Source organism: Pan troglodytes, chromosome 1 (genome assembly GCF_028858775.2).
Source record: "Pan troglodytes isolate AG18354 chromosome 1, NHGRI_mPanTro3-v2.0_pri, whole genome shotgun sequence".
Lineage (NCBI taxonomy): Eukaryota > Metazoa > Chordata > Mammalia > Primates > Hominidae > Pan > Pan troglodytes.
Window position 1 is genome coordinate 134,083,484 of NC_072398.2, and position 18,908 is coordinate 134,102,391.

Consider the following 18,908-nt stretch of genomic DNA (forward strand, 5'->3'; position numbering starts at 1 on the left):
AGAAAGTAACAACAAAGTGTGCAGAATACACTTTCAGTAACTTGAGAAAGGTCAGTAGGAAAGGGATAAGAAGGGGAATGGAGTAGAGGAAAAGATTGTTTTGTTTATATGAGAATGATCCAGGCTTGCATATGCTTGCATATGTTTGGGAGAGAATAGCTGAAGCTGCCAGAAAGGGCATGATTAAGGAAACTACATCTTTGGCAAGCAGAGAGAGAAAGGAGTCTAAACAATATATTAAGATATCTTGCATAAGAGGAGAGAGGTGTCATGAAGCTGAATTTGGACTTCCCAGTGTCATTTTAACAAGCAGACATATTTAAAGAAAGTGACCATAAAAATGTCTTCAGAAACTATTGCCCTCATTGAAATACAAAGCAAAGTTTGTAAAATTTTAACAGATTATATTTGTGGTGAAAGAATTTCCTGAATTAGGCATGGGACTACTCTGTCACACTGCCTAGGTTCAAACTCTATGGCATTGCCGTTTCATAGCTGCATGAACTTGCCTCAGCTAACTAATCTGTGAAATGGAAATAATAAAAGTATCTGCCTCATAGAGTTATAAATTAGATGATGTGTGAAGTGCTTTTAGCATGGTGCTTGCACCAAATGTGTCCTAAATAAATGTTACTATTAGCTATAATATTTGAAATGAACAGTTTGAAAGAAATCCACGTTAAGATGACTATTCATTTCCATTTTGTCCAATAAAATGAACTGAAGAATGAAAACAGAAATACATAAAGCTCTGGAGGCCAACGAAGTTGGAAGTTTTGAAGAAGCCTATGTATTTTGCAGGAAATCTTTATTGCATACCTACCATGAGATAAGCAATGCACTAGGAATTGAGCATCTGCAGGGCAATAAATAAAACATACACAGCTTCTGTCCTCATAAAGCATACAGAATATAGAAAGAGACAGATATTAAGGAATCACACTAACAAGATAAAATTATTTTTTGATATGAGCTACATAGAAAAAATGCAAGATATATAGAATCTGTTTCATAGTGAGACCTAATTTAGATTGAAGGGGCCAATGAAAGCCTCCTTGAGGAAGTGACATTTAAGGAGCCCTGTAGACTAAGTAGAGATTAGAAGGGAATGGGGAACTGAGACTATTTCAGGTATGCCATAATGTGGTCCTGGATTTGGTAATTGGCTATGGTAATGGAAACAGAGATGAAATTAATAAAGTCTTGTTAATTCTTCCTCCAAGAGTCAGTGATTCTCATTATATTAGGCATAGGTATAGTAAAGAGCTAATAATAAGAAGACTAAGATGTCCAGCTTTTTTATGGTTCCACAGAGATAAAGAAAAATAAAAGATAATGAGTTAAGGTTTTGATGTTAGTGTTTTAGGTTTGAGGGGGGTTTGGGGTGTAGCATGAAAAACTTAGATTTGAGTGTATTGAAATTGATAAAGGAATTATGGGCCTATGCTGGAGGATATAAAGGAGAAAGAGCTGACATTTCCAACGCCCACTGTGTTCCAGACCCAAGATAGAAGCTGCACATGTATTTTCTTATTTCTTACTTAACCTAATACTCTATGAAGAAGTAGGGAGTTCTGGAGGAACAAATGTGAAGAAGTGATCAAAGAAAGAGAAGGATAACCAAAATAAAATGATAGTGTGGAAGAAATACAGAAAGGAAGTCTTAAGAATAGGAGAGTGGTCCACAAGGTCAGAAAGCACCAATTGTTTTACCAATACTTTGTATTGTTTCATTTTGTCTCGCATATGCAATCAATGAAATTCCACCTCTAGTTGGCAACAGTTGTCAAATTCATCCATGTATGTTTCTTAATTTGTCCAATCTTTAATGTGCAACCACTATGTTCCGGTACTATAGCAGTCATTGGCACAATCCAGTAGTGAAAATCCCAGCTCTCATGGAGCTCACAGTTTAGTAGAGAGAAACAGACAATGACAAATAAACAAATGAATACATAATATGTCAGATGGTGACAAGTGTAATGGAGAAAATAGAACAATCTTAGGAGAATAAAAATTACTAGAGAGACTGGGCAGGGAACACCTGCCTGTTTAATGGCATATGGGTAAACACCTAAAAAAAGTGAGGGAATGAATGATGTGGGTATCCAGGGGAAGAACACTCCGTTCAGAATGAACAGAAAGTGCAAAGACCCTGAAATAGCAAAGTCCTTCGCAGGAAACCAGTAAGGCTTTTAGAAAGGAAGACTGATATGATCTGGCTTATTTTTGCAAAGGATCTTTCTGGCTGCAGTGTTGATACAGTTTGCTAGAGGGGCAAGGGCAGAAACAAGGAGACCAGTTAGAAGCTATTGTAACAGTCCACGCAAGGGATTGGCAGGAGGGAAAATATATACTGGATAATGTCAGAAGGCCTCAACTCCATTGTTTTAAATGAAAAGATATGTGTGAAAGTATTATACACAGCACAGCTCTATTCAAATTCTAGGAGCCACAGTTATTGTCATTTTTATACAAGTCCCTGCCGTTTTGCCCATTATTTCAGACCACATCTAGATGATGTGGCTGTGTGATTTTTCAGTCCACGTTGATATTAACGGCCACATTCCCTTTAAAGTCATTTTCTGTCTGCACATGCATCAGACATTGCCTCTTGTCCTTTTATTGTGGTTGTTGTTGCTGTTTTTTAGCACACACCCAGGCACGCCATGTAATTGCTGCTACATGATTACTTCAGTGTTTTCCCTAGAGTGTTTCTTCTTTCTTGACATACTATTTTTCCTACTTCCCTTTTTCCTGGAGGACCTGGGTTATCTGTTTTCATGCTTAATATTTTCTCTGTCCACTCATCTGTTTATTTTAGCTTGTTTCTTCCCTCCTCTCTGCTGGCCTCTTTATAGATTCCTCTGTTCGATAGTTTAAACTCCATGACACTGCTTTGTTTATCCTCTCAGCTTCCACAGTACATTATTCCCCATCTGCTGTAGAAAGAACCCCAGTGTCCCACAAAGTTAACTAAGCCCCTTTTGTCTGAACAAGTTTTTCAGTCATGCATTCAAGTTTCTGATCTACCCCATCTTCCCTGGTTGGGAATGCAACAATAATATTTCTAAGCAAGCTATGCTCAGTAGATCTCATCTTTTGTTCTTTTTTCCTTTCAAATGCCTTAATGACCTAATGGTCTATTTCTTCAGAGGTAGGCAGTTTCAATATCAGTCAATCAGCAAGTATGTATTTAGTATTTGCTGTGTGACCAGCAGTGTGCTAAGGACTGCAGGAGATTCAAAAAAACAGACACGGCATGGTCCAAGGCTCAGGATGTTTGTAATCTCGATGGAGATGTAGTGCTAACATATATTTATTATGCACTTGCTGCAATCCAGAAATTGTGCTAGAAACTAGGAATACAACGTGAATTTTAAAAAGAAAGACGTCTATCCTTATGGAGCTCATAGTCTAGCAAGGGAGAAAGACACATGTTAAAAATTATTTACAGTTCAATCAAATATGTACAAAATGCTCTGGGAAAACAGAGGAGTGAAAGGGATTAGTTCTGCCTCGGGTAATTGTGGAAAGCTTCACAGAGATGGTGATATTTAAAATGGAGTTTAATAAATTAGTGTTAATTAAGCAGAGAATTAATAATAAAAGCTAATATTAATTGAGTACTTATGAGGTTTCAAGCATCACTACGTGCTTGCGAATTAGCTCATTTAATCCTCACAATAACCCTCTGTGCTATTATGGAGTAAGCAATTGATAAACAGAGAGGTTAAATAACTTTCCTAAGGTCACACAGCTAGGAAGATATCAAAGCCAAGATTTGATTCCAAAGGGTAGCTCTAAACCTTGGGCCCTTAAGCACTGTCCTCTGCTGTCTCTCATGAAACACAGAAATAAGAAAGAAAAGGAAGGTGGCATTTCAAGCAAATCAGTATGTTTGCAAAGCACAATATTCAAACATACTTGTAATAACCTGCAGCCATGGGACCTTAAATCCAATACATAATCCCTGGATCAAGCAGATAGTGACATCAAAATGGTAAACTCATTCTTTTGTTAAATTGGAATTCATAGAAAGCACAGAACTGAGAAGCAATAATGAGGAAAATAACTGGGTTTTATAAATCAGTATTAATAACAGAATATAAAAAAGCAATGGGATCAACTGATTAAACTGCTATGAATTTCATCTGAACATCAAGCATGGTTATGCCCAGTGTTATCCAGGGACTAGAGAGTCCTTGAGAACCAGAAATCTTTGCTAGACAACATACATCCTGATTCTCCTAGCCCCTTGAAAGTAAAAAAAACAAAAACAAAAACAAAAACAAAATGGCCTCAGAGGCCCTCCGTCCTACCCCTGGGAATGATCTGGGGCCCTGGGGACAGCCTGGCATCTGCATGATTTCCTTTTTATCAACACCACATTTTCATTTCCAATGCATAATAGCATAGCATTTACCATGCGTATGGCCCATATTATGAAGCTACCAATTCCATAAGGGAAACAGAAAGAAAAAGATTCTGAGGAAGAAGAGGGTATCAAAAGAAGTACTGGAAGGCTGATGGGAAAGAATGAGATAAAAGAAGAAACAGAAACCTGGCCTCCTGCAATGAGTATAAAGATTTCCTTCTAAAAGATGAACAAGGACCTTCTGAAGAAGCTCCTGACATATTCTACAGGTTCACCTGTGCTAGAGAAAAGAAAGCAGACAATGCCTCCTACAGGAGGCAGTTTCGTTTCCTCGCTGAGAGAACTGAAGTGACAGTGTGCACATTTGGCCCAGTTAAATGAGAAACGTGCTTTATTCCCAGGCAGCATATAACAGAGACTTGAGAGTCTGCCAAGACTTATAAAGTCCCCCGAATGCTTTCCACTTCTGTTGATATATATGAGAATGAATTATCATTCTCTTTATGAAGCCGGGAATGTATCTCTAACGTCTTTGAATTTCTGGGTAGGAAAATGAATGGTTTAGGGGCACTAGTGATGTTTTCATCTCTTCTTCCTGCTGCTTCTAGTAAGAGATGGACTGCATCTCATAAGACTGGCAAGACAGTGTTGGCAGGACACCAGTCAGCCTGATCGAGTGCTTTATTATTTCAATTGAATTGTGAAAGGAAAGAGAAGAGTACTCAGATAAAACTGCAAGACCATATTGGATACTATGGAGCATAAACAGGAGGGAACAGAAAGAAAAATAGTGGAGGCCTTGCCCAGCAATTTCCAAAAGATACCAGAGAAATGGGCTGGGAACAAGGTTAATATTCTCACTTGTCCCTGTACCAACACATAGCAGATGAAAATTATCAAACTGAACTTTAAAAACTGAAGAGAATTTGATAAAATAATCCTTTAAGTCTTATGGGGATTTGTAGAAATGTGATTCCTGACCAGATTATGGCATGGAAAGGTGTATCTTGTCTGGAATAAATGGGTCTGAAGGGAGGGCTAGGGGAGAAGCAGTATCTATCAAAAAAATTATACACATGCATGGAAATCCACAAACCTGAGGGTGGAGTATGGAGGAAGCAGCTGCAGGAGAGTGAAACGAAAGAAAAACAAATGTTACCCTGGGACTGCATCAGAGACCTTGTAACCAGATGGTTAATAGGGACAGGCAAGACAGAGGAGCGATGAAAGCCTTTTCAAACTTCAGATGGAAATCCCACTCCACTAAAGGCAAAACACCGGAAAAATTATTGAATTGCCTTGTTGGAAATTCAATCTCACAAAAGAGAGACAAGTAATGAGGGGACTTGCTGCTTTGGCTTATTTCTGGCTAAAAAAGTCTGTTTGAAGAAAATGGCAGCTAAAGGAATCTTGAAGGAAAGTAACCATTCCACGTTAACTTAGAGTTTATTAGGCCAGTGAAAGGAAGTCTGAGCTTAGAAATGCAAGTATCCCACCTTTAGTAAACCTAATTTCAGGAAGTTCAGAGAAAACAATAGATATTATCTTATAGTCAGCAACTCTAACCTGAAGATGGATCAGGAAAAATGAGAAGCTGACAAGTACAAATTTGATTATATAATCACTAAGTTTCCTAAGAAGTAAGAAAAAGGTTATGCATTTAGATAACTCAGTGTTTGGTGCTTATATGAGAAAAGACAGATCACATTACCAATGATGCAATAAAAGGGTGGCATCAAGATTTAAGGACAGGTCAGAAGTGCTAAAGCCTCAAATGATCTGAGTTCGGAGAAAATATTAGGAAAAATAGCAACATATTTTGTCTATTAATACTCACTACTTAGAGCAGGTGGTACACCATTAAATTATAATTAGAGAGAACTGTTTGACTCCTATTATCTTTCTAGAATCCCATAAAGAATTTTATCAGAACTAAAAAGAGTAGAGAAAATATATTTGAGAGTTAAAACCTAAGATACCTAAGGATATTGTAGAAATACACTTACCTTCATTAAATGAATTTAAATCCAAAGTGTCTTGCAAGACATTACCACTTTAAAGCCTGAGCTCATCCCAGATAGAAAAAATACAGTGATCAGGGCCACAGACAGGTACTGAACCAACTTTGCTCCTGGCCAATCCTTACTCATCTGACTCTCTCACTAATAATCTCCCTCTCACCCAAGCCGCTCTCACTACTTTGGTTCCAAAAGTCTCACTTGCCTCTATTCAATCTCTTGATTTACTTGCTTCTCTCACCCTCGCCGGCCAATCTAATACTTCATTTTCTGGATCATACTTTGTCTCTGCCCTCTGCTCTCAGCATATTCAAGCCGAGTCCTTAGTTATTAGAGTTCTGCCAAATTTAAACTTAAGATGTCCTTTTCTTACTGTACAGTACTCCTGTCTGCCTTCTGCTCAGAGGGCATATATAGAATATCCAGAATAAGGCACCTGCTATATTTTTAAGTGCTTTTGTAAGAGATCACTATACCACACTGATGAAAAATAAATGTTGCTCCAGGTTCTTTCCCAAAGAAAAAGGTGGATGTTGTAGGGGAAGTAGGGAAAAGATGGAAACAAATCAGAAAGATTGAGATCTAACCCCAAAGGAATCCTACAAACGTCATTCAGCTTTTGACTTGGGAGCATTAGTAAAGGAAGAAGTTAAAAATCAGCATAAATTCAGTAAGAGCAAACTGAATTATCTCATTTTCTGTTTTGAAAGATGTATTAGGCAAGAAGTGAATATACCATAAAAAGATATGACATTGGTAATGGTACAGATAAGGAAATAGTTAAATGATTAAATAGCTACATCCAAATAATTTAAATATTGAATGTTTTTAGGTTAGAAGTCATAGTGACTGCCCACAGCATGCTGTTCTGGGTCCTGGTTTTTGAAGGATACTTATTTGCAGAAGTCGTACAAAGTGCAGACAGTCCTGACCTACAATGGTTTATCTTATGATTTTTTTTATTTTACAATGGTTCATCTTAAGAACTTAACAATGGTTCATCTTATGATTTTTCTTTTTACTTTACGATAGTGTGACTTACAATGGTTCATCTTATGACTTTTGTTTTACTTTAAGATAGGGCGAGAGCCATAGGCATGCAGTAGAAAGTGATATGATACATGCTAATCAAATATGAAGACTTGAAGCTAGAAAGAACAGCTAACATGCTAGATAATCACAATTTGAAAATACTTCCATCAGCTATTAAAAATAGGCCAAAACTAATAAATTAATATTAGTCATAATAAATTCAGAATGAAACATCAGGGACGGAATCAGGGCTGTCTAGTTCCTCACTCTTTGGCCTTAAACTTTATATCAAACAGAAACATTGACTGGTCTATTAAAAAAAAAAAATAACAAACTTGGCCAGGCGCCGTGGCTCACGCCTGTAATCCCAGCACTTTGGGAGGCCAAGGTGGGTGGACACAAGGTCAAGAGTTTGAGACCAGCCTGGCCAATATGGTGAAACCTGGCTCTACTAAAAATACAAAAATTAGCCGGGCGTGGTGGCGGGCGCCTTTAGCCCCAGCTACTTGGGAGGCTGAGGGAGGAGAATCGCTTGAACCCAGGAGGCAGAGCTTGCAGTGAGCCGAGATCGCGCCACTGCACTCCAGCCTGGGCAACAGAGCGAGACTCTGTCTCAAACAAAACAAAACAAAACAACGACAACTTTTAATTATCTCAAACAAGTAATAAATTGATAATAATGGGATCTTGGAATTCTGTAGTACTTTGCAACATCCATTCCTTGAACACCTACATTAAAATTAAGTGTTATCATCTATAATTTAAAAGATTTAACATTGCTTTCTCCACATACATATCTACATATAACCATTTCCACTAATCAGGGATGGCTACACCATACTGCTGAACCTTCATACATCCAAATGGGTGTAATAATGAATTGGAATAATGAATATGGGTTCCCTGATCTCCACAGATGTGTGTACAAGAGGGTCTGGAGACTACCCATATGTGACTTACTTATTTTATGCATCTTTCAGCCAACTCCAGATTCCAGGACATCTACTCAAGGGTATTCATAAGCTGGTAGTACTACCTGGAGGCTTTGGGATTAAAACAAATGTCCACATTCTTAGCCACATGGAATAATTTTTTTTGCTACTCTTTCCCAAAATGATTTAAAATAGTTGTCATTCTTTTATCCTCTTCCAGATAAAGAAAAAAATATAATTTTCTTAAAAAATTGTAATTAGTAAGGGATGAATTGTTAACACCATGTGCTAATAACTTCTAGAGGCTCCACATTGGTTTCACATTAAACAATGATGTTTTAATAAATGACAAAAGCAAATCTCCAATATAGAGGAAAAGGCATATTTAATGTACACAGAATGTGGACTTGCTCCACATAAAATTTCTAAGGCATATACAACGTTTCTTTTGAAGAAGGCTTATACACTTGTTGACTGCCTAGAGAGTTTCCTGTATAATCATCATTTGAATATTTATTGATGATTTTAGTCATCATGATCTGATTCAGTGAAACAACTCTTTGGGTTGATTTATTTACTAGATTTAAAAAAATTATTTTCTATCACATATAAATGGGCTTTTACAGCCAGATAGTGACCTCTTGAATTTATTATTTTAAAATAGTACTGGGAAATATTACACATATCCAGATACTTTGACTATGATTATTTTGTATTTAAAATACTCGTATCAATAAAAATGTTCAGTAAAATAGCTATTACTTCATCCCACTATGTGCCTACTACCATATTATAGGTTTCGTGTATAGATACATAAAATTTATATTTATGTTAACAAATATTTGAGTACCCATTGTGTTTCAATGATCTCCAGAAACAGGATACACCACATGAGATACACAGATGAATTAAAGCTTACTAAGAGACCACAACATGGGAAGCTAAATGTAGAAAATATCCATAACATGAATTAGAATTTGCTAAATACAGAATAACAAATGAGTCAGCATAGCAGAGTGCTGATGATCGTGGTATTTAAAGTCAGACAACACTGGTTCTCAATCCCTGCTTCATCATTTACTTAATTGGATACTTTAAATCTCAGTCACATCATCAACTATTAAATGCATGAGGTTTAAGTGAGAAAATGTGTAAAACATATGGCACTGGCCTGAAATATATTAAGGACTCAAAAGGTATCTGTTGTCATTAGTTCTACATAATAGATATAATACCATAGGCCATCAAAAAAAATTTTTAAGAAAGAGGATATGGAGGAGAGAGGGCAAGGAAGGGAGGAAAAGGGGAAAAGGAGAGAAAGAGGAAGAAAGAGAGATCACATCCTCACATTTGGTTAGGAAAGAAGAAGGAAGGATTAAGGAAATCTTCATGAAGTAGTGGCATTCGAGATGTCTTTGAAGGATGCTTGGGATTTTGCAAAGTGGAGTTAGGAATGAAAGGTATCTTAGACAGAGGATTTAACCTAATGTTAGATCTCAGATGGGTCAGTTGAAAAGTGTGTCCTCCAGTGTAGCTGAAGTGCATGGTGTTTGAAACTGATAAATAAGATAGAAAAAGACATGTTTGCAGAAAGCCTTAAATGCCAGCGTGGTAAGCCTGTGCCTAATTCAACACATTTTTGAATAAGGTAGTGAGAAATTTAGTCTGTGTCTTACATCCTAGATTAAGGTGGCAGCATTGCCCAGGGTAGAGTGGGAAAGGAAGAATGTGAGGATGAAACTTATCAAGTAGTCTCTTACAATTGCATTAAAATTAATGAGAAATTCATTAATAATGTTTAAAGATGGCAGTAAACATGGAAAGGATTCAAAAGATATTGCACATCTGGAACCCAGAGTTGGCAACAGATAGGAGATATTGGAGCAAGTTATGTAGTGACATATAACTATGAAATTCCAAGACTCCATGATTGGAAAAATCCTAATGCTATTCACAAAACTAAAGAAATACAAAGGAAGACCCAGTTCGTGTTGTTGATGATAAGTTCAGTGAGTAGAGAATCTGAAGTACCAATCTCTAATGATAGTGCTCATTATGCAGCTGATAAATGTAGATCTTGAGTTTATGGGAGCATTTCAAAATGGAAATATTGATTTGGATGTCAAGTGCCCACCTACAAACAGACTGCAGTGTAGTTGAAATTATAACTTCAATGCATTATAAAGAAAATAGGGAAGACAATATTGGAAGTTTTCTAGCATCTTATCACTTGAGAGATACACAAAGGAACTGTATAAAAATGTAAACTTTGTCTCAGTTTGAAATTCCATGATAATGACTATATTATAATTTAGAGATCAAATAGAAATAAAAGTAAAGAAGAGTAAGCAAGATTATAAAAATAGCAGAAAATGCAATACCAAAGAGAATATGGAAAGATGGTTTTAAGTAAGAGTCAAACCTCCTTGAACATGGACCTTGAATTCAAACAAGATTCTCATGTTAATAGTTAAAAACAAAAGCAAAAATCTTGACAGCATGCTAATTTGACATTGCTACATTCTTTTGTTTTGTTTTATGAAGCAAAATGTTTCTTATTGTTGATGAAACATAGTCTGTGCTTCACATATTAGGCACACTCCCAATTAGTATGAAGAACAAAGCAATGTGTAATCACATGAAAGATCTTCAATGGTGAATGAAAAAAATTCTAGTTCTTTAAAGTAAAAGAGCATCTGACTTAATTATTGGATCAACCTAATCAATTAACATAAATTAGAATTTTTAAATAATGTTGCATACTCTTCAAGACATGACAGGTGAGTATTCTATCACAGCACTTTTTAAATTAAAATCTAAAATCCTCATGCAGTGAAATAAATGCATAACATTCACACTCATATTCCCTTCATTATGAGCAATCTAAACTTTTCTAGCATAGTGTATTACCCTTTGTCACTTTGTATTACTTTTGGTCCTTCAAGGTCCAAAAATGAGAAAAAGTTAGCCATAACAACTCAAACGGGTGTCATTTATTCTTTCTGTCCACAGAAATGCTGTTTTCAATTATCCAGTCAAAAACCTATTGAATGCAGTTAATTAGGTCTCGTATTTCTAAGCTAGGCATGCATATTGCCCATCTTTCAGAAGACAAACATCTAAGCTATAATTATCATAAAAAGCTTATCTATGAGAATTATGCTATCCAGTCTCCCAAGTTAATATAATGCAACATTGTATAAAAACAGGAAAATGCTGAGTGATATTAATTATTACATGAAAATGTTTTAAAATGAGCTTGCTAAGTAATTCAGTGGCTATTTTTAGGATGTAATAGGAAAAGCACTGCAGTACCTTGGAACATTTGGTGAATTGAGCAACGTAGAGCAAGTTGTGGCTATGATTGATGAAGAAATGTGTATCAACTGTGGTAAATGCTACATGACCTGTAATGATTCCGGCTACCAGGTAAGAATCCTGCTGGAATTAGAATGCTATGAGACATGTTTCTTCTCGTTTTTGTGGCAGAAAGCATTTTCTGTTGCTATGTGTGAAATTTAAACCAGTGGTGCCAAATATTGCTCTTCTGCAACAGTACATCTTTCTGTCCTGTCACCCTTATAATATGGTCTTTTTTTAAAAGGAAACTTGTAACTTTTACTAACTATGCCAGCATTTAATGCACAGAATTATTTTCATACCATTTAATCAGCCACAACATTAGAGAGAAAAATCCAACTGAAAAGAGAAATGCACACAAAATTAGGAATACTAGGAAAGCATTATGCTTTAATACAGAGGAAAGGGAACAGAACTACCATTTATGGCCATTACTCTGAAAGGCTATGATTCCTTCTGCCAAAAGAGAATTCTCTTCCATTCAGTATTGATTAGGCTTTTACTACAGTCAGAAAGAAGCACTTTCCCACCAACGAGTTGTATAGGTTGGTCCCAGGAATTCCTCTGAAGCTGGAAAAGCCTAAGAGATGTATTCTTCCCTCATGAAGTGAGCCATAGCTACTTTCCAGCTCCTCAGTCCTCAGCAGAGCATCTACCATGCAGGAAAAAAAAAAGAAAAAAAGAAAAAGAAAGAAAAATTGGGGATTTGACTCCTTCTAGTGGGCTATTCTCTTGAAAACACATTCTGTGAATTTCTCTTTGGCTTATAATTTGCTTCTTCATTTACTTCCTATATATTTATAACCTGCTATTTTTTAAAGAGTTTGGCACAACTGTGACTTTTAACTGGTTGAATTTTAGAAATGAATGAAAAAATGGTCATAACAATACTTTTAAACATAAGTTTCTTCTCAAAAGCCTGATTTATTGTGAAAGTAAAAGAATTTCTTAAGAAGTCGAGTTTGGAGAAAGCAAATTTTAAAGTTTTGGAAAACTACTAAACTATTAAAAATTGCTAAAAACTATACAATATTGTTTTTATTATATTTTTCAAGCTATAAGTTAAAAAAGATCTTTTTAAGAAATGATCAATGGAATGTTCTAAATTCATAATAAAATGTCCCCATGTTTAAAAAGAGAAGTTTGTGTACCTTATTCAACCTAGGGGCAGATTCCATACTGCTCATGGTGGGATTTTGCATATTCTTATGACAGACATATTTTAATTTTAAAAAACTATTAATTTTTCTTCCTAGTTTCACAGTTCTACACCAAATTTTTACTCAATTCATCACCTTTTTTCTAGCTAAAAGCTGTCTTAACCGTTATTTTTATAAAGTGCTAGCCATATCACATTTACTTTCATGTCATCTTTCAAATTAACCAATCAGAGATCAATCAGGAAGTCCTATAACTATCAGAGCATCAGCTCTCTAATATCTTAAATCTTAGAACTTATGGCTCCCACCGTGGAATTCTAGACTTGGAACAACTTTAGAAAAATCTTCTTAGTAATGAGAAAGAAAATCACAAGTATGCATTTTAAAAGACTTAGAAAGTTCTTTGATTCTTCTGTCTCAGAAGATAAAAATAGAAAACCAAAATTTTTAATTGAACATAAAGTTTTATATCTTTGCAGATTTTCAAAGTATATTTCCAAGCATTAGTCTTAATTTTTATCAGTTACTTCACTGAGTTTCCATTTATATAAAAGGGTACGTAAGGAAGATAAATCGTTTTTACTCATCCAAACAGCACCTTAAAATGTTGTTTTACAAAACATAGCACCAATTTGTGTGGACAAATATTCTCATGACTTGCTATAGCTATAGTTCTTGTTCAAATATATGTTTATTTCCTTAAAGATCAGACTTTTAAAAAATATTAAGCAACTATCATGATTTACTCTGAAAATATTATTTTCATTTATATGTGCATAAAAGAGGAAAAAATATAGTTGCATGCAGCTTCATTTGGAGGAGGGAATTTTTTAAACAACTATATATATATATACACATATATAATTGAATTATAACATTGGTATGAGACAGGAAAAAAATCAAAATAATGCAATTCCTTGAAAATGTAAGATTTGTAGACCTGGCCTCAAGGGGTACCATGGGGGTGGAGAGACACTTATTGTCCCTTGTAATTTCCTCAGCCCCGACTTAGTCACTTCAAAGTAGTACACAGTCTGAGTAAAACTCTTGTATTTTTTTTGCAAGTGAGACTGCCAGGCAAGTTTCCTAAATCCCCTCTGACACCATGATCCACCCCTACATAGCTGCCCTGAAATCCCTCTTGGATAGAAATCCTGTAACTTCCGCTGAGGTCTTACATGTCATTTTTCATCATTGAAATGTTTCTCTTTAATGGGAAAATAATCATCATATCTTTTTTTTAAAAAAACCCGGTCCTGAATTTCATACTAGGTATTTTTAATTGCTTATTCTACATTGCTTCATGGAAAGAAAAAGAGAGGAAGGGAGGGAGGAAGGGAGGGAGGGAATAGAGGAAGACGGGGGAAGGAAAATTGTAAAATTTCTCAAAATCCTAAGCCGTTTCAGAGCTGGAGGCCTGGCTGTGGTAATCTGGGCTCAATAGTGTCAGGGCCAGGACTGGACACCAGTTTTCCTGGCTCTCCATTCAGTGTTTTTTCCCCTTCTTGGTGGACAATGACTAGAGTCAGCTTGGAAATCTTCAAAACTCAAAGCTGACTGTTAAGCTAATTTTTTTCTTCTGCTTTCTTCTAAAAACTACATGCATTATTTGAAATCCAAACAAATGTATTCATTGCCTCAGAATCTGACAGTAACACTTTTCCACTGTCAAGAACAAAGAGTGTGAAGAGGAAAAGGAGGACGTGTGAAAGTCCCCCAAAATCCACAGGTAGAAGACGCCCCATCCTGGTAGAACTGGAAAGACCCAAACTCTGCTCAGAACAAAGAAAACTAGAGAGTGACTATGTTATGACATATTTTCCTCACACAATGAAGAAAAATACCCCTAAGGAATTTTAAACATTGTGTTTTTAATTTAAAATGATTTCTTTTCTCGCTCTTTTTTTCCTCCTCTGTCAGCTCAACTGTTGCTATAGTTGCACCATAGAGCTGGACGTAGTGTCTCATAGTGTGGCTCCTCTGCAGCAGAGAAAAATGTTGATGCTAAAACGGGGACATTGTTGACCTTTGTGGTCAGTGACATCAATACCCTCTATTTCTGTTTGCAGGCTATACAGTTTGATCCAGAAACCCACCTGCCCACCATAACCGACACTTGTACAGGCTGTACTCTGTGTCTCAGTGTTTGCCCTATTGTCGACTGCATCAAAATGGTTTCCAGGACAACACCTTATGAACCAAAGAGAGGCGTACCCTTATCTGTGAATCCGGTGTGTTAAGGTGATTTGTGAAACAGTTGCTGTGAACTTTCATGTCACCTACATATGCTGATCTTTTAAAATCATGATCCTTGTGTTCAGCTCTTTCCAAATTAAAACAAATATACATTTTCTAAATAAAAATATGTAATTTCAAAATACATTTGTAAGTGGAAAAAATGTCTCATGTCAATGACCATTCAATTAATGGTCATAAAATAGAATAATTCTTTTCTGAGGATAGTAGTTAAATAACTGTGTGGCAGTTAATTGGATGTTCACTGCCAGTTGTCTTATGTGAAAAATTAACTTTTTTGTGGCAATTAGTGTGACAGTTTCCAAATTGCCCTATGCTGTGCTCCATATTTGATTTCTAATTGTAAGTGAAATTAAGCATTTTGAAACAAAGTACTCTTTAACATACAAGAAAATGTATCCAAGGAAACATTTTATCATTAAAAATTACCTTTAATTTTAATGCTGTTTCTAAGAAAATGCAATTAGCTCCATAAAGTACAAATGAAGAAAGTCAAAAAATTATTTGCTATGACAGGAAAAGAAAGCCTAAAATTGAGTTTGTAGAACTTTATTAAGTAAAATCCCCTTCGCTGAAATTGCTTATTTTTGGTGTTGAATAGAGGATAGTGAGAATATTTACTAACTAAATACCATTCACTACTCATGTGTGAGATGGGTGTCCAAACTCATCCTCTTTTAATGGCATTTCTCTTTAAACTATGTTCCTAATAAAATGAGATGATAGGATAGATCCTGGTTACCACTCTTTTGCTGTGCACATACGGGCTCTGACTGGTTTTAATAGTCACCTTCATGATTATAGCAACTAATGTTTGAACACAGCTCAAAGTATGCAATGCTGCATTATTCAAGAATGAAAAATATAATGTTGATAATATATATTAAGTGTGCCAAATCAGTTTGACTACTCTCTGTTTTAGTGGTTATGTTTAAAAGAAATATATTTTTTGTTATTAGATAATATTTTTGTATTTCTCTATTTTCATAATCAGTAAATAGTGTCATATAAACTCATCTATCTCCTCTTCATGGCATCTTCAATATGAATCTATAAGTAGTAAATCAGAAAGTAACAATCTATGGCTTATTTCTATGACAAATTCAAGAGCTAGAAAAATAAAATGTTTCATTATGCACTTTTAGAAATGCATATTTGCCACAAAACCTGTATTACTGAATAATATCAAATAAAATATCATAAAGCATTTTAAATATGGTCTTTTGCTGCCTCATTTGCAAATATAATTTCATATAAACCATTTAGATTTTGAAATAGAGCAGTTTTTGGTTAGTCCTATAGAGCATTCCATCCAGATATAAAACTCATGTTAGTTTAAGTAAAATAAGGGTGATAATAGTGCAGTCACTCAAATGTTTCACTTCCTGTCCTTCTTACCCATCTTTACCTACTGAATTAGATTCTATTCTGCCAAAAGGCATCTTTTACTGGGAACAGGCCAGGATTCTTGCAATGGCCCATGGGCAGGGACAAATGGAAAGTGGCAGCCTGCCTGCGTGTCTGAAAGTGCCAGTCTCACTGTAGGAAGTATACACCTCACTTAATATTACTGCTTAGATAGTTATGTGATATTATTGACTCATATAAATTGACTCTCTTTGCATTCTTGTCATGGTGAGGGATTTTAACTTTTGGAGTTGGTAACACTTAGAAAACAGTTCCAGTAATCTAGAAAAGAGATTTACCAGGGCTACGTGGATGCCATCATAATGTCTTACCCCCTACTTGAATCTGATGAGAGTTTTTCACTCTGGGAGTTTAGTAGCTTTCTGGGAATATTATAAAAGATATCCCATGTATGTACACACCTGAGTCCTCTTCAAGAAACTGAATGCCAAATGCCAGGCAGAAATTTCCTTGATCGAGATTAAAGAAATAATCATGACCTTTGCATTTTTTTCTGAGAAAGAGAGGGCAAAATACTTTAACTGTTTCTGTAACTACTGTGGAGAACTACAAGTGACCAGGGTTAGGCCATGGCAATCCGTGATTTTATACTAGTTTCTTCCTTAAACACATTTCTTTCTGTTGTATTCACTTTCTATTTCATACCAAGAAGTCTTTCTTATCCATGTTGTGTGTAGAAAACATAACTCAATTTTACATATGTTATTTACAGAGAGACTCAGAGTAAGGAAGAATGAAAACCACATTATTCCCATCCAGCAAGACACCAGGAGCCATTGACCCTAACACACACATTCTCATGGCACCTTACCTCCAGACATGATTGGGGACATAAGACCGGACCAGAGAGTGTGGTTAGTGAGCACTTCCTAACGAATGTCTGAGAAGATGTACTAAATGTTCTACATATATGATAGTTAATTTTATGTGTCAGCTTGGCTGGGCTGCAGTACCCAGACACTTAGTCAAGCATTATTCTCCATGTTTCTGTGAGGGTGTGTGTTTTGGGGTTAGATTTACATTAAAATTAGTGGACTCTGAGTAAAGCAAATTGCCCTTCATAATGTGGGTGGGCCTCATCCAACCAGTGGAAGGCCTGGCTAGAACAAAGGCTGACCTCCCTCGAGCAGGAAGGAATTCTCCAGCAGACTGCCTTCAGCCTTCATCTACATCATTGGCTCTTTCTGGTTGTATATCAGACTGCCTTTGGACTTGAACTATAGCTCTTTTCTGAGAGGCCAGCTTGCAGACTTCCCCTATCAAAGTTGGGACTCATCAAGCTTCCACAATTATGTGTGTTCATTCCTTAAAATAATAAATGAATTTTTTAACTAAATAAATAAAGTGTATCAGTTATGTTTCTCTGGACAATCATGACTAATACAACATGTATTATTACATTGGAATGTTATAAAGATCACAGGTAAGTGCTATATTTTTTTCCATTTAAAAATGAAGACGTAGGTGCTTAAAGAGTCTAACTAACTTGTTCCAGGTCATATAACTGTTTAGATATGTTTGTAGGTGCCCTTGGTTATGTCTAATATGCTACATGCCTTCGTCCTTTTGTTCAACCAACCATTTATTCATTCAACAAATATTTATGAAGCAGCTATTATACAGTGAACCAAGCACTGGACTAAGGGCTGAGGGTATGAACTCGAATGATGAATGCTCCTTGTCTTAATCTGTTAGGGCTGCTATAACAAATTACCATAAATTATGTAGCTTATAAACAGCAAAAAACAAACAACAATAACAAAAAAAAAACATTTCTCACAGTTCCAGAGGCTGGGAATTCCAAGATCAAGGTGCCAGTAGATTCGAGGTCTGGCGAGGGACTGTTTTATGGTACAGAGATTGCACCTTATGGCTGTATCCTCACATGGTAGAGGGATGAACAGGCTCCCTTGGGCCTATTTATGAGGGCACTAATGTCATTAAGGAGGGTTCCACCTTCCTGATTTAATCACCTCTCAAAAGCTCTACCTCTTAATACCATCGCCTTGGATATGGAAATTTCAACATATGAATTTTGAGGAAACATAGACATTCAGACCACGGCACTCCCTAACTTCAAGGTGCTTACAATGTACAGGGGAAATAGTAGGTAACATGTGGTGAATGCTAGGAAAGCAATCTTGAGAGCAGGGACATCAAAGGTATACTCTCTTAACAAGGTGACAATTAAGCCAAGTTTGTTTGTTTTTTTAAACTTTGGCTCTTTTATTTAGAAGTTTTCTCATGTATTCAACAACTTGATTAAAACATATCTCTTTAATTTGGGATACATTGATTTTTCATAAAATATAATATTTTTAATGTGATTATCAATATTGCACAG

At 35.9% G+C, this 18,908-nt stretch overlaps 1 protein-coding gene across 7 annotated transcripts in view; it reads left to right on the forward strand.

Annotated features, from left to right (window-relative positions):
- DPYD (dihydropyrimidine dehydrogenase) overlaps positions 1-16,350 on the forward strand; it is an 841,255-nt gene extending 824,905 nt beyond the window's left edge. For all 7 annotated transcript variants that reach the window (XM_513583.8, XM_009425982.5, XM_063799227.1 and 4 more), the window contains 2 exons: positions 11,649-11,789; positions 14,950-16,350. In XM_513583.8, coding sequence (XP_513583.3) covers positions 11,649-11,789; positions 14,950-15,120 — 312 coding nt within the window. In that variant the 3' untranslated portion in view covers positions 15,121-16,350. The remainder of the gene's footprint in view (positions 1-11,648; positions 11,790-14,949) is intronic.
- Positions 16,351-18,908: the final 2,558 nt, after the last annotated feature.